Raw genomic sequence first — 16231 nt, forward strand, 5'->3', positions numbered from 1 at the left:
TTTTGTGCAGTACTGCATGGGGCTGGAGTGCTGCTGGAGAACCAACTCACCCACCTTCCCATCCAGAGAGGGTTCTAAGGCATGGAGAGGTTTTCAGTTTGGAAGGAACTTTGAAATTAGATGTTCTGAACTTGTATGTTTGCAGCCTGTGTGCATCCTTCAACTAATTCCCTCCTCAGTTTTTGTAACTGTGGTTAAGCTAAACCAAATATTTTAGGTAAAAGATCCCACATTCTACTTCCATATGAGAAAAAGGTGATTTGTTCATCATTAATGTTTTCTGGTAAGAGTGGGCTTCAACTTCCTAGACTACAGACAATCATTTCAGGTGTATTACATCCCTGCAAATGCATTTGGTTTAGGAAGAATGGATGAATGTCTGGTACTTTACCTTTTTAGTGCATATAAATGCCTTTATGCTCTTTGACTTTACCTGTTGGCAGCTGAGACCCTCAGAGCACGGCCAGTTGCAGCACAGTGGAGGAGTGGGTAGCCCAAAATGCATCAGCTGCCCATGAAATAAAACCTCAGTTGGCAGAATATTCCCTTGAGGAGGCCCTGTACCTCTTTCCCTGTGCCCAGCTGTTCCTTCTTCCTTTCACCAGAAGCTTTTGAGCCCATCACTTGGGCTGAGTGCCAAATAAATTGTACATGTGGCTCATCCCTGAGCAAGGAGAAGTAAATTTCTGTCGAGGGTACAGAAAAATAATCTTTATTTTGTTTCAAATCAAGTACTGGGTATGCTTCCAATGCAAAATTAACGACCCTAATTTAATAGATGAGGAAAATGGGAAAGGATATGCTGGATTTGGAAGTGGACAGCTGGAGAAGAAATACAGTAGTGAAAGCAGTTATGAAACAAAACTGAAGCAATCACAATCACTTCTGCAAATGTGGAAGCCTGAAATACTTCAGGATACAAGTCCACTAATTACAAATCTGGCAAATGTGCCTGTACAGCCCTACCTCTGTGCTGGCAGGAAATAGGAAAATAGATCATCAAGAAACCTAATTACTATTCTTCTGGACTTCCTAATGTATCAGCAGTTTGTGTTGGTATTTTGATCACTCACTTCTGGAAGAGCTGTTTGATTGTTCTCTCACAGACCAGAAATAACTTAAAGCTTTCTTAGTTCATTGTCCATCTGTCCCCAATGTCTTGTTTTATACTGGCTCAGAGAGCTTACTGTAAAAAAAAAAAAAGCCTTTTACTGTCAGATACAAGACTGACATATTTAGGACACCAGAGAATTTATAAATAAAAAATACAGAATCAGCTGGAAATCCCTATGAGCACATGTTTCTCTTGAGGGAACAAAGCTTAAGTGGGCTCGTGAAAGTTCAGTTCCTGAAGCATCATTCTTGACAGGAAAAACAATCAATAATAATTAATTATTGTATCAACCTGTAAGTCCTGTAATTTATTCATATAGGTAATGGTAGTAAACAAAGAGACCTTTATGTCTGCTGAGTAAGAGAAAATTCACATTTTTAAAGCAAAGGAATTTTATTATTATTTAGCCTGTGTGCTAGTTTGAAAAAATGACATGCTGGCCTAAAATGAGCTACTGCTAAAAAAATTATTAGGATGGTTTTGAGCTAAATTCCATGGGGTTTTTTACCTAAATGAAATACATGCAAGTAAGATAGTGCATACTGTAACTTTCTACAGTCACATCTTTCTCAGATGTAAAGAAATTTTGGGGCTGAAAGCAACAAGTTTTATTTTTATCAAATATTACCTGCCCTTAAGTTTAGTTCATGTAACTTAGGGTTATTATACCAATAAGTTAAAAAAAAAAAAAAAAAAAAAAAAAAAAAGAGAGAGAGAGAGAAAAATGATGTAGTGCTAAGGTAGATGATCATCTGCTCTAAGTAATTTCCTTGGAACTGCATTCTAAGCCTTATATCCATTAGCTTTGCACAGCATCCAACTGCAACATTTAGTGAATAATGCAATCACAAAATTGCATATGCTGATAAATGGAATGATGGATGAGCTCTCTAGAAATCAGTATTCAAACACAGGAGTGACAGGGTAGAAACTGGAACCACCCTCCCTACTCCCCAAATTCTCTCAAGATGTTTCTTTGGCTCATTAATTACTCATGAATGTCTTCTATTCTCCTATGTAATCTAAGAATTAGCCTCTCAGGTTGGTTATTTGTCACAGTGAGTAATACCCTCTAGTGGTACACATAGGAAAAGGAGCTGGACAAAGAATGATTATTTTTTCATTGTTAAAGAGGCTAAGGAAGATTTCATCTAAACAACATAAATAACCCTCTATAACACAGGGCATCCCTGGTCTGTCCAGAGGTGCTGGTTAAAATGGAAAATGAACTGCACTGAGTTAGATGTCTGTTAGTCAGAAACAGCTGGGTCTTTAATCACTTGTTTGCAGAGGAAGCAAATAGCCACCTGCAGTCTGGAAGGAGTGGTTCTAGTGATACCCAGGTCAGAGAGGTATGTCCCTATATCTGAAGGCTACATTTAATTCCTACACAATACTAGTAACTGTAGGCAAAAAAGGAATATTTATCAGTCTCTAATACTGCAGTGTAATAAGGTCTGTATTTCCAGACACTGTGTGCAGTCCAGAGTTTGCTATCAAAACAATATTTTCTGAAAAAGCTCATAATCAGGGTTTCCTGCAGTTACCAAGTCTTTTGTTTTATTTGCCAGTTGGCAAAGGTTCAGAGATGGAAGTGAAAACTGAGAGAGCTGAAGAATAAAGTCCAACAAATGCCCCTCTTACCAAGAAAAAGCTATTGAACTTGTTTAAACAAATGTGCAAATACTCTTCAATCTTTTTCCAGAAGCCCTGCAGTCTACTAAAGCAGAGTAACGTAGGTCTATTTTGAAATCATCTGTGCTTCCATAAACAGAATACCTCCAAGTAGGGGGAGTATCCAGGAACTTACTGCATTTCTCTGAAGTAGCACATCCGTGTGCACTATTTGTCACTATGTGATGACACTTGACTAGTCCCCATGTCATTCTGATTGTCACTGGTTTTGCCTTTCTGCAACCCCATTATTGCTGTAAGATTTAAAAGCTTTTGGTAGTTTTTCAGGATTTTCTGGTGGCACTGATTCCTCCACCCCTCCAAGAGGAAGGATCTCGTACTGTTCAGTACCACACTGGTTCAGATTTTAAATCAGCTTCTAACCTAATGTTAAGCAAGATGGTAGTCAGGAACCAAGTATTTTATTATTCCAGTGGGAATTATTTTAGGGCCCCATGAAGGAAGGATTTACTGTGCCTTATCTTTCTCAGCTGTAGTTCCTGGCATTAGTTCAGCTACTGCCGGGTCTTGGACCAGTGTAATCTTCCATACTTCTTGTTATCTCATTATTTTTTTTCTTTTGCTGTGGCAAACCAATCTCTGTTCTCTTTATTCTCTTCTAAGGCATATAATAAAAGAATATAAAAAATAGCCCATCTCCCAGGCTGGAGTAACTTTGCCAATATTGCTGTAGGATATAATGAAACTTTCAGCCGTCACATCACTGTTAATAAAACGGAGACAGCAGTTAAAAAAGTTCTGACAAGAATTTATTAATTTATGGTTGAGAACAAATGTGTCTGACAGTGGAATGATGAGATTGCCATATTCTGTACAGAGAGATTTTTCTAGAAATCCTCTTTCCACTGTGTTGACAGAACTTGCAGTATAGAAGTTCAGGAGTGGGTGTCAGTTCACAGACTCTCAGCCAGTTACAAGGATGGCTGCATGCCCAGATGAGATGAAGGTTCAGACTTGCTACTGTTCCTATTTCTGTGTGTTCACTCTTGCTGAAAAACTAATCAAGCTGTCTGACACCTGGCACAGGAGGGCAGCACTAGGTGTTACCTTCCTGTATTAATCTGGCTAGGAAGTCTTATTACCCAAAAGAAAAGGAAAAAAAAATCTCAACAAGCTATTTTGAGCTAAAAGCTGGAAGGAAAGAAGCTAGTCAAGCTGAGCCTTCTGTGCTTTTTTTCTGTCCATGCTGAAGGCTGAGAAAAGCCTCCTTCAGAGTACAAGAACCTCTATACAACAGGGGGGAATGGCAGTTGTGTGGTTACTTTAAAAACGCTGCTTTCTGGCAGGTGGGCAGGTACTGTAAGTGCATTTTGTGCAGAACACTTGCAGATGGGTAGATATTGACTGTGAATGGCATTTTGTGCGGAACACTTATTTTTTAAAACCATTAAATACTTTTATGTATATAAGAAAGACATAAAAAATCTCTCAAGTACTTTCCCCAAGCCTTCATTTCCTCACCCACTGGCAAAAAATAAAATTAAAATTAGTTTTCTAATCTTCACTTGAGTTGTCAAATTCCTCCCAGTCTGATACGCTCATAACTTCTGATGGAAAGTCAAGGTGATGCTTCATTCGGTCTGCGTGCCATTCTGAGAGCCACTTCTCTGTTTCCATTAAAATAGCCCTGGGCAACGTGAGGACACAGGCAGCCATCCCAGAAATATCATCCTCCAGCTGGGGTCCCTCCTCCCAACAGTCTCTCTCTGCATCATAAATGTGGACATAGTCCATGCGGATTCCCCTGTTGTGGGACCTGCCTCCCAAGACATAGATCCTGTTGTCTAAGACTGCGATGCCTGGCTCTCCGTGTCCTGCAGGAAGTGGACAGACGTTTGTCCACTGATCAGTGCTTGGCTTGTAGCAGGCAACCTGTAAAGCAAAAAAAAAAAGAGAGAAGCCAAAACTGAACTTGTATCCTCGTGACAGAGCCTGGCCATAAGGTAAACTATTTAGGAAAGAATATCATCAGTCTTTTGACAGTGCATTGATAATGAAGGCAGCATATGACTGTCTAATACAAGCACAGTGCTCAGCAGAAAATTGTGCATGGTTGCTACAAAGCTTTGAAATCACAAGTTCTGACCCTGCTGCTGGAGTAACAGCTGTATGTCATTCCAAAAATGTATACAAAAGTGAGAGAGATGGGGACACGTGCTAATATAAGCCCAGACACAATGCACCTGTTTGCATTAGAGAAAAAATGCTGGAACATACGAATATGACAAATCTGCTAAGCTGCCTCTGTGCCATATGTTGGAGAGCTTTAGATTTCATTGGGTACCTACTTGGCTAAATGCTTTCATTTGTAGGCACCTTCTTATCATTCTGATACACTTTTCAGCTAGATTTAATTCTCCCATCTCCACTGGCTCTATAAAAACAGTTACTTTTTTATCTTCAAGTCTCTAGCAGTTCTAGAAGCTGGAATAAGGTTCAAGAGAATTCTTTTCAGATTCCCTTACCATCAGATACTGTACATTTTAATTGCATTATACAACTGCCATCCAGCATAATCCTAACAGCTCTGCCCTGCAATTACCCATTGCTAATTCAAAAGTTCTCCACTTAGAAAAAATGCTTGTAAAGACAGCATAAAGTAAATTTAACTGATGTGCTACTTACTGGGCATATGCATGCCAATGAAGTTATCCATCAGAGAGATGTTTCAAAATGGATAAGAATTCCAAGTGCTAGGGCTTTAATGGTTTGTGGGTGAGACAATGTGTCCAAGACAGACAACAGTAAGTAAATCACTGCCAGTTCTGCAGGCGAGTGGGGGAGAGCTTGTCCAGCAGCCACTGCTGAGCAGACAGTTTTATTTGCATACTTAGCAGGAGAAAGACAATACATCTCAGTACCAGCATCCACAAGGAAGCAAGACAGGACAGAGGTGTGCCGTGTCTCACCTGGTGAACGTCCCTCCTGTATCCGGAGTCGTTGTTGCTGCCCCCGATGACGTAGAGCTTTCCCAGCAGCGCGGCCATGCCGTGCCATGCCCGCCGCACGGGGCCGTCTGCCAGCACGTCCCAGCGGTCAGTCCTGGGGTCGTAGCACTGCAGCTCCTTCAGATAGTCCTCCCCTCTCCTCCCACACGTGATGTACATCTTCCCATCCAGCGCTGCTCCTGCGTGGGCGTACACCTGCACCGCCACAACAAAGCAAAGCAAGAGCTTGAGGGCTGCAGTTATGTATTTCTCCCAGTTTTGACATGAAGGGGGTGACATTCTTCATGAGTTATGCAGAGATCAAAATCAGAAAGGGTTTTCTTATGGACAGTTCTTTCTAAGATATTAAAATTGTGAATTTCTGAATGAAACACACTAGAATTTCTAAAACTGCAGCATTCTGTCTTTATTTATTGCTCCTTGATCAGAAGATGATTCATACTATAACTTTACGGCCTAATCTACTTGGAAGCCTTTTTATTAGTGATTTTTCTTATACAAGCAGTGTTATCAGAAATGCAAGTTATACTACTTAGTAGCACTCAATTCAGGCTTTTTATATTTTCAGCACTGAGACACTTATTTTTTGTAATAGTTTTAAAGATTAACACAATAAAGGCAAAATCAGCAAGAAACAGGGAAAATAAGCATTTAACTGGAAACTGTAATTTACATATGCTATTATTTTATTTTTCTTGTCTTGTCATCCATTTATTCCATATACAGAGTTTACTGCTTTCCATCTGAATATCAGCAAATTAAAAGTTACACCAGAGAAAAAAAGATCTAGCAAGATTAAATCAGGAATTGGGGAACTGTGGTAGTGTGTGTGTGGCTAATGCACTCCTTACCTCCTTCTTCAGAGGTGTCACATATTCCCAAGTGTTGGTTTTAGGGTCATACCTCTCCACTTCCCTCAGGTCTTCATGGTAATCTCGGCCTGCGACGGCATAAATATAGTTGTCCACGACACAAACACTGAGGTCAGCGTGCTCCTGCTGCAGGGACTGGATCTGAAACCATCTGTTGTGTCGTGGGTCATACCTTGTAAAAGAATGGGATCAAAGAGAGTTATTACTACAGCAACAGAACCACTGCTGGAATACCAGACAGCTCCATGGATGTGGGTTACTGCGCTGTCTTCAGCTGAAATTGAGCTCAGCTCTAAGTGATGGAAATTTGAAGCATTTTATTATTAGCAAAGTTGTTTTGTTCTATTTTTAGAAGATGTACTTTAGCTGACATAATCATGCTATAAAAGCCTAGGTTTTCCATTATCTTGTACACAGCTCTCGGGTTACATATCACAATCTCTGTTTGCACAAAGCCATTCTACAAGATAACACAGTCTAAAAATAGCACAAAGACTGGATCTGGATCTTCAAGAATACAAGAAGGGCATAAATATGTGGTGGGTTCTTTGATTCCTGTCCCCAAATATCTGCTGCTCAAAGTGAATCTCATGATTCACTTTCATGTCAAACTATCTCTCTCATCTGGAAATTATAGTTACAGAGAAAACTGGTTGAGAATTGGAACTATGCATGCCATACAACAAGAGCAACTCAAGCTAAGACTTGTAAAAATGAGCACAATAAAAAGGCAAAAGGGTTTTTGCAATGTAATGGGCATGAGGGTCTAAACTTGATCCTTCCTCCTGCTCTTTTCCCTGTCACACAGTCCTTTTAGACTCTGGAATGCTGCTATTGTGCACACAGATTTCTGAAAATCTGTTGGTAATAGCATTTTATTTAAAATCCTTTTGTGTTGGGACAAAAACTACACATAGAAGACTTGCAGTAAATGCTAGAGAACATCTAGACAACCTAGAGTTCAGGCTCATTACTCCTTCCCACACTTTTAATACTTCCCTCCTCCAACAAGGCAGATAGTAGCACGAGTAATACTCTTGAATGAGTAGCTGTTTCTACACTGTCAGGCTTGGCTTGGTCTCCTAAGCACTGCTGGGAGCTTCCTGTAACTATGAAGCTCATTTGTTGTGTTTTCTTTCAATGAGGCTCCTGCTCAGTTCCTAATCTTTTAGCTGGCAAGTGTATTGATTGTCTGCTGGCTTACAGAAATGGACAATAGGGTGGCAATAAAATTAATGGCAGGATTATCCTTATCTTACCTCCAACACCTTGACTCTGCTCGAAAACCACTTACATTGTTGTCTCCACCAATTAAATATACAAAATTATTGAGAACAGCAATCCCTTGGTTGGACATTCTGGGGGCTAGTGCAGCTGTAAAGTGCCTCCACTCCCCCAACAAGGGGTTCAGATACTTGGCTTGATCACTGAGGACAATGGATGGAGTAGAATGCATCCCTCCAAACCCCACAACACACTGGAACTCTGATCTCAGCTGTGTCTGGGAGCTCTGAAGCATTGGCTGAAGACATTCATTCTTGTGATACATTAATGCATCTGCAACTGTATCTTTTAAAGGACATGGACTTAATTTGTCATGAAGCCTTTGCAGGATCTGGGGTTCCATCAGAGGAAAACGAACTGTCTCAAGTAGCTTAAGGGGCTCCATCAGGGAGACCTGATCTGTCTCCAGTTCCTCTGGAGAATAGTGATAAAAAAGTGCTCCATCATAAACTTCAAACTCATAGTTAACCTCCAAACGGTTGCTGCTGAGAAGGGAGTAGACTTTCTGCAGGGGTAGCTGTCGGTACACTTGTGTCCTTGAGAAAGCTGTAAAGTTCTTCAAAATGTAGGAGTCCAGCTGCTCACTCAAATGCCTCAAGTCATAGTGGTCAGCTAGTCTGTACACGTCAAGGATGTTCTCTTCATCTACCCAGGACATGAGGAAATCACAACAGAACTTAATGACTTCGGGAATCTGCAAGAGAGAGAGATTTTTCATTGCAGACACCATCTGCCCCACACTTGAGACAGGAGGCTGCAGCCTGGGATGACTGTAAGGAAATTGTCCATGAAATGGCTTCTCTCCTCACAGTCTGACCACCATGGTCACTTCTGCCCTATTCACATTTCTCCAGAGAAAGAGAACTCAGTGTGGCTATGTATATGAATATAAAACAACTCTTCTAGCCATGCTGTACTGCAAGACTGAATTTGGCTTCAGGTGCAGCAGCACTGTGTCTCCCAAGGCATATGGGACACTGGGCAGCCAGGAAAACAGACACAGAGGACACGGTGATTACACTACTCTGTGTTTGTTTTTTCAGAGCACTAGAGACATACTACATCAAAGATTGTATCTTTAACAAACACATAGCTCAGGAGCATAGGAAGCCATTGGAAAGGAAGATGAATATTTAGTATTGTCTTCTGAACACAATTTGAAGTTGTATCTGGCAGGAGGAACAACTGGCAAACAAAGAACAAACTGCTGTCCAGGAGCCCCTCTGCTAACCAAGTGTGGAAAAACCAACCAAAGCAAGCACTCACAAGTTTAAGATTTGGTACCAAAGCCTTGTGCAGCAGTTAGCTGCAGGGGAAATTAGAGAAAAAAAACTTGTCTTAAAAGCTCATGAACCCTGCAGTAAGTGCAAACCATAGTGGGAGAATTTCCTGTAGTGACAGGGTCAGGAGAGGTCATGTGCCTGTGGACTCACTTGGGGAAGACCTTGAGCAGCACAACAATTTCTGAGCAGCAAACCCTATTCTTTACCATAGGCCAGGGATATTCTGTTTCAGGGAAGCTTTCATTAGCAGATCAGTGAAAGTGAAAGTATATAAAATACTCCTCTAGATGAAAAAGGTAACGTTTTAAGTAATGAAACCATTGGCACAAATGAGATGTGCAAGTACCCATCCATTGTTGCTACCCTTCCACAGTTAGTTCCAGTGGATACAGCATCCCAGAAATCCTTATCATGCCCATGCTCCTGCTCACCTCTTAACCCTCCCTCTAACCAGATAGCCATGTTCTCTGTTTTTTTCATTGCTGCTTTTGTTTCTTGTTTCTTTTTTGTCACATCTCCCAGTATCTCACCTGAAGTTGACAGGCTGCAGCTAAGGTTTCCTGTACACTGTTCACACTGAGTTCCAGCTCAGAAGTGTAAATGAAGTTCAAGATTTTACACATTGCATTGTAGGAGATGCCATGAATATGAACTTCTTCTTGTTCCATCTCTCTCAATCCTCCTGCAAACATTCCTCTGCAAAACAGACAATGGCACATGCTATGGCAGATTTGCATTAAAGCTATTTCCAGTTTGCTCATCTTATGTTGTCCTGGGAACATAAAAAATATTCAGAAATACAAAAACCTAACTAGACACTTTTATATTATTACCTCTTCTCTAAGTTAAGAGTACAGGCCTTTAGGACCTAAGAAAGTAACTTTTCATTGTGTAGGAAAACAGTAGAGGCAACCTAGAAGGTACAGTTCACAGGTGGACTAAAATACAGACCCAGTACATGCAGATAGTCAGTGGTCAAGGGCAGATACTCTGGGTCTGGGGAAAGAGGAAACACAGAGGAACTTGAGCCAGTGTGAATTTTTTTCTAAGGTAGAGCAGTTCTTCCTTCAGTTAGAAGTTTGTCTGGATTGGCTGGAGTGTTTGCTCTATGAAAACAAAGAAACTGCTAATCAAATGGGCTGGGGACTGCTTGGTTTAATGGCCAGCAAGTCACCCTACAGGCACACAACAGTGACCCACCTCCAGTGAGTTTTTGTGTATTATGAAATGATCACAATGGGCAAAGTCTTACAGTGCTAAGGATATGTTAAAAGCCACTTAGAGTGCACTTAAGCAGAAGACACGAGTTCAGATAGCCTCTCCTCTTTATAAACCTCCAAGTACCACAGTGAATTTAGTAGAGGTAAGCTCAGTGTGCAGGAACAAGAGCTTTATTTCTGCAGAGAAATAACACAGAGATGAATAAAGCCATAGTTAGTATTTTGAAACAGCCTGGGCTCCATCTGACGGGTCTGATTTTAGATTCAGAAGGAATATGCCCAGACAGAAGTTTTGGATGTCACAGTCCTGACTGAGAGCAGACACGAGCTCGTCACTGAGCTGTACCTGAAGTAGTCACAGGAGGCGGCCAGGAGGATGCGATGAGCCTCGATGGGTTTGTCCTCCACCACCAGCACCACATCGAAGAGGATGCTGCTGTCCCGGAGAGACACCAGCCCGCTGAGCAGGGCCTGCGAGTGCTCTGCACTGCGGTAAGTGTTGCTGCTGCGCTGCTGCGGGGACGGCTCCAGGGCAGCTTTGTGTGCCTGAGTCAGCTCCTGATCCTCCGCCATCCCAGGCAGAAATGCTCAGCCACCAGCTGCAGCAGAATGAAATCTGTGAGACAACAGAATCGGCAAAGGTTTGTGCCTTTTGCTTTACAGATGGGCCTCTGACCCTCGCTTGTCACAGAAAATAAAGCAACTCTTCAGTCAATGGAGACACGATTCTATGCTGAACAAATTATTCCAAATTACACTGAAAACAGACAGATGGACATCAGCACACCCAAGTGGCACAATAAGGTTTTCTAAAAACATGCAGTCCAAATCCTGGGTTTTCAGACCAATATCAGAGTATTTGTCACATGGGTTTTTGTTTTTTAGCAAGAGTTTCACTTCCCAAACCATTACCAAACCCCCTTGTTTCTTTTGCATTTCTGCATCATCTGCAACAAAAAATGGACCAAATTTTTGCCAAATTCCAAATTGCCTAATATTCTCAGGTAACTTTTCTGCAATATAAACTGCAGTTGCTATCTTAATATTTTACCACAGAATCAGAAAGCTCTCCTCTTTCCCTGTGTTTGCTTTTTCCATTTTTTTGTAGCTGAGCACATTTGCAACCGTAATTGTGCACAATACTGTATGAAACTGCAGGCTTCAAAGTGAGTTTCTTTATTTTGGCAACTTCAAGCTAGCATGGACAACTGCTTTCCACTTCCCTGTGACTCCCTGCAGAGAGGAGGTATTTCCTCCAGAATGGGCACTGTCCAAGGCTGTCCTGTACCTTTTTCTAGGGACACACTGGGAAGGTCCCCTATGGCACATAGGGAAACACCTGTAAAAAGCTGTCTGGAAGTGATTGCATTTCGTGTCTATGGTTAAGCAATCAAAATCTCATGAGTCCTCTTCTACCATCCTGTAATTTACCATGTCCATTGTCTTTGAAGAATGTCAGAAGTTGTAGCAGTCAGAGCTTATAGGCTCTATCCAGTTGTCAGAGTCCATTAAAAAAACATCCCCATTAGCAAAAGGAAGTAAGTGAGCTCATATGGCTGCTAACCCATTCATAAGATCCTCTCTTCAGCAACCTGGGAAACAGCTTAGTGCCACAAGGGACAGTCACAAGGGGTTAGCAGCAGTCAGGGAAGTAAAAGAGAACAAATCCAGCAAATTCAAACAAACAGTGAAGAAATGGAACCACTGTTTAATTGTGCCAGCCACAGACAGTGAGTGCAGCACTGGAGATCTCAAAATACTGCAGGTGTTCTGGGTATGGGCAGCAAGGAAGGACCTACCCAGATGACACCAAGAAATACAAAAATGTTTATTGTTCTGCCTGAGGAAGTTACCCTACACTGTCCAAAACAAAAGGAAAGTGGTGTTGCATGGTGAATGGATGGAAAAAACCCTGAGAAAGTGTATTAATGTTTATCTGCTCTTTGCCAGCAAAACCAGAAAAGACAGCAGCTCAGAAGACAAGCTCTGACAAGAAGCCTTCTGGGGAGCACTGAGGTCGATTAGAGAGGGAAAACTATCCATCATCAGCTGAAGAGATGAGTAATGGATTATTTTTCATGACAGGTTGATGCTTTTCCTAGAAATCAAATGAAAGCAGACAAAACATTACTGTATCATTGCATTTCCTCCTGGGGAATACGAAGAGTGATGGATTGAGGCAAGGGAAATAATATAGTAAGAAAGGCAAGTGAAACAGTGACTGTTACATGATGTTGATCAGAAATTTCCCATTTCACTAAAAGGAAATAAATGCAGCAAAACCAAAGTAGGGTGACATATGGTCCAAATGAGGACCTGATTAAGATTAATTCTGTTAATGTGGTTTAATGTGGTTAAAGCTCCAAAACAGGTTGCATCTTTTCCTCTTCGGAGAGAGATGTATCAAAAGGAATCCCCATGGAAGTAAAATCACTGTATCAAAAAGCAGAAGTAAAAGCAACAAATTAACTATTTTCTGCCTCCAAAGTAATTCAGGAGGAGGGGAAACAGAATGACCTTTGATACAATCTTATAGTGGATCATATACTGCAGTCATTGGTGGGAGAGAGGCCAAGGCAAGATAAGTGAGAGGTAAAACCACACAGGCCACTGAAGCCCTGTAACAAAGAAATGTATTGTAGGAGAAACAGGTTACAAAGAGAGAGATCCATGCAGGGCAGAGTGGGAAACACATATAATAATCCAAGCCTTTATTTTTTAAATTTTAATTAATATGACTGTAGATAGTTACTGTTCAGAATACATTCTCTATCTGAATAATCTTAAAAAGTAACAGAAAGGGGATGAAGCTTAGGCTTCTGGTTATTCAAATGAAATAACTCGTTACCTACCCATGAAGAGTCGTGGTAATTTTTTAAAAAACAAAATCCCCTCTCTGATCAACAACAGAATACTTGCTTTCATAATAAAGGCATGTGGCTTATGACTGAGGAAGTTGTCACTGGGACAGGAGGATTTTAGGGAATGCACTGTAGTTTGATCAAGGGCAAAACAGTGAGAAACTGCTATGCTGGTTTGCTCTTGTGCTCACTGGAAATCCTTACCCTAGAACACAAGGTCTAGGAATGGAGCAACTCAACCACAAGCAGAGGGGAAGGGAAAAGTTAAAGGCATGGCAAAATAAACAGGGTAGAGGAGAAGGCAGTGTCTGTCCTAATGATACTTTTCAATACAGATCCATTGTCACACCACGGTGTTCCTGTGCTGCCATTACAGCTAATGCAGCCTCTGTTTTCTGGTGAGGAATGCTGTGCTTTAATGTGGTGTAAATCATTTACTGTGCTGGAGTCTGCTGTTGGTATTGTGTGGTGTGATGCACACCATGCCAAGTATTCACCCCTTGTATGACCAGCATCCAGGTCAGAGAGATGCTCCTAATGTGAGGTGCATGTGCGGGTTTGGGGGTGTCTTTTTGTAAAGTTGTGCTGACAGCCTTGATTCTCTACTGTAGAGAAATGGCTGGATGCAGGAAGGATTAACCAAGTTAGTTTCTATGGAAACTCAGACATTTTTGTATTCAAGAACTCGTGGCTGTCAGTTACATCACTACAAAGAGGTGTTTTACGCAGATAGTGATATTTTCTTGTGCATCAGCTGTGCCCAAAATAAACTCGAGCTTGCTGGTGTCAGGTATCCAAATCTGTTTAGCTTTACTGCCATATGGACAGGTGGCTGGAGCTTGGTGGGGGTCCCATGCTTTCTTAGAAGTGTGGAATGATTTAGTCTGGAAGGAAACTTGGGAGGTCTCTAGTCCAATCTGTGCTCGAAGCAGGGAAACCTCCAAAATCAGGTCAGGATGTGGAGAGCCTTGTCTAGTCAAGTGCAAAATCTCCATCCTTGTCAGCAGTCAGAAAATTGATTGTTTAACCACCAGATTCTTTTTCTTCTTTAGTTGTCTGAATTTTTTTCCTGCAATTTGTGACACTTGCCTCTCCCTCATCCCTGGCATGGTGTAGCACAAAGGAGAGTTTGGCTCTACATTGTCCTGTGCCCATCAAGTAGTTTTAAAAATGTCAGTTGGCTCTGCCCTTATTCTTTTTGCCCCATAATGAACAAATCCAGTGTTCTTTCCTTGCAGGTGCTTCTATCTTCTTGCAAGTGCTCCTGCCCTCTATGGTTCCTCCACTGAATTCTCAGGTTTTTCTTTCAGTAGAGAGCACAAAACTGGGCACAGTATTCCAATTTTTTTGGATTGTGAGTGGTTAATAGAATGGGAAATAATAATTTCACATGATCTACTGGCCATGCTCTTGCTAACACAGCCCAGACATGAAGCTGGACCCCACTGGAGAAATCATATTCAATAGCTGCTCATCAGGAGCCCCAGGGTCTCTTCTTCCTTGCATCCAGGCTTGTCTCCTACCTGCTGTGACATCTGCAGTTACTCTTACCCAGCATGACTTTGCTTTTGCAGTTCCTCTTGGTGCCCTCTCAGAGCTTGCTGTCCTGTTTCTCGCAGCCCATATTCATCAGAGCATTTTCCTGACACAGAGCAACCAGTGTGGTGTGCTGCTTGGGACCCAAATACATTAGGCCCTGAAAAGTCTTAGTGCGTTGGAGGAATTTGAAAATCTGTGCCCTAAGGCTTCCCACACCTTCATCTCTCCCAAGGGAGTAACAAGGGTTAGGATTTAAACCAGGCTTCAGCTGCAAGCCTGACAAGACACAGGGCTGGAGCAAAATGCCAGCCCTGCTGAGTCTTGGGGGCTGCAGATTCCAGCAGGCAGAGCCTGGCCATGCACCAGGGCAGAGGACACACAAACAAACACATCAACTAAGTCAGGGAGTGTGCAGAAAGGGGAGGCAGCTGGGTGCCTGCCAAAATAGTTGGGAAAACAGATGTGACATCACAAACAATGTAAAATGAAAAGCAAAACTATTGTTCATTCTAACTGGAGTGCAAATACCAGAATAATTAATGAATTATGTGATAATTTGTGATAGGCACTTGTGAGACTGCTGCATAGAAGACAATTGATTTCCTGTTACGTGTAGACAAGACTTAAACCAGTTTTCTGCTTTTTTAAGGAAAAGGGAAGAGAGGTAAAGGGAAGGCAGAAGCTTTTATCAGTAGTTCCTCTTTCAGAATCCCTCTATGCATTCACAACTGTGCAAAAATAAGTATTCTGACAGAATCCATTTTAGGAACCTTCTACAAATACAAGAAACAACCCAAACAACTCCTTTTGACCGAGGTCCCCACAAAAAGAAAGAAAGGAGGATATCTGGTATTATACAATATCTCAGCATTATTTTTGAGCACTCAAATGATGACGTGCTCTGTACACACAGTCTTCCCTTATGTCACTAATGGAAATATGCAGAAACACACTCTGAATTGACTTTCTGAGGCATTTTCAGTTTCTAGCATTAGTAGTATCCTTGAAGTGTGGGAGGAAACCAAAAGGCGTGGCTTGGGAAACAGCTTTTGCAAACTGTGCTGTCTCACAAATGTTGGCATTCATTCCTTCCAGCAAACACCTGGGGGTTTTTGCTTCCCCCCGCTCTCCCCAAAGCCATTACAAGTTATTTCTAAGACACAGCCAGAATAAAACACCTCATTTAAAATGCCACCATGAAGCATATCTATATTTAAATAAATAGATATTTAAAAATATTTTTCCTCCTGTGAATAGTAGTATAACCTAAAGAATATGAGCTTTGTAATTTGAGTGTTTTACCTTATCTGTAACGGATTTGCAACTTACTCACATTCACAGAACTGTAATGTTTTCTGTTGTGTAATTTTTGTGTAATTTATAAATTAGCCAATATGCTCAAAGAATTTTGAGGA

The 16231-nt window shown here is 41.4% G+C and overlaps 1 protein-coding gene across 2 annotated transcripts in view; it reads right to left on the minus strand.

Moving 5' to 3' along the window:
• The window catches only part of KLHL22 (kelch like family member 22), a 17199-nt gene continuing 968 nt past the window's right edge, over nt 1-16231 (minus strand). Inside the window, exons 2-7 of one of the 2 annotated variants that reach the window (XM_083873675.1) lie at nt 10763-11015; nt 9727-9892; nt 7889-8607; nt 6609-6801; nt 5719-5952; nt 1-4681 (exon numbers count right to left, since the gene is read on the minus strand). In XM_083873675.1, the coding sequence (XP_083729801.1) occupies nt 4304-4681; nt 5719-5952; nt 6609-6801; nt 7889-8607; nt 9727-9892; nt 10763-10989 (1917 nt within the window). In that variant the 5' untranslated portion in view covers nt 10990-11015 and the 3' untranslated portion in view covers nt 1-4303. Of the gene's footprint in view, nt 4682-5718; nt 5953-6608; nt 6802-7888; nt 8608-9726; nt 9893-10762; nt 11033-16231 lie in introns of both variants that reach the window. The other variant, XM_083873674.1, reaches the window with a different exon arrangement.

The sequence above is a fragment of the Zosterops lateralis genome, assembly GCF_965231275.1.
Source record: "Zosterops lateralis genome assembly, chromosome: 17".
Lineage (NCBI taxonomy): Eukaryota > Metazoa > Chordata > Aves > Passeriformes > Zosteropidae > Zosterops > Zosterops lateralis.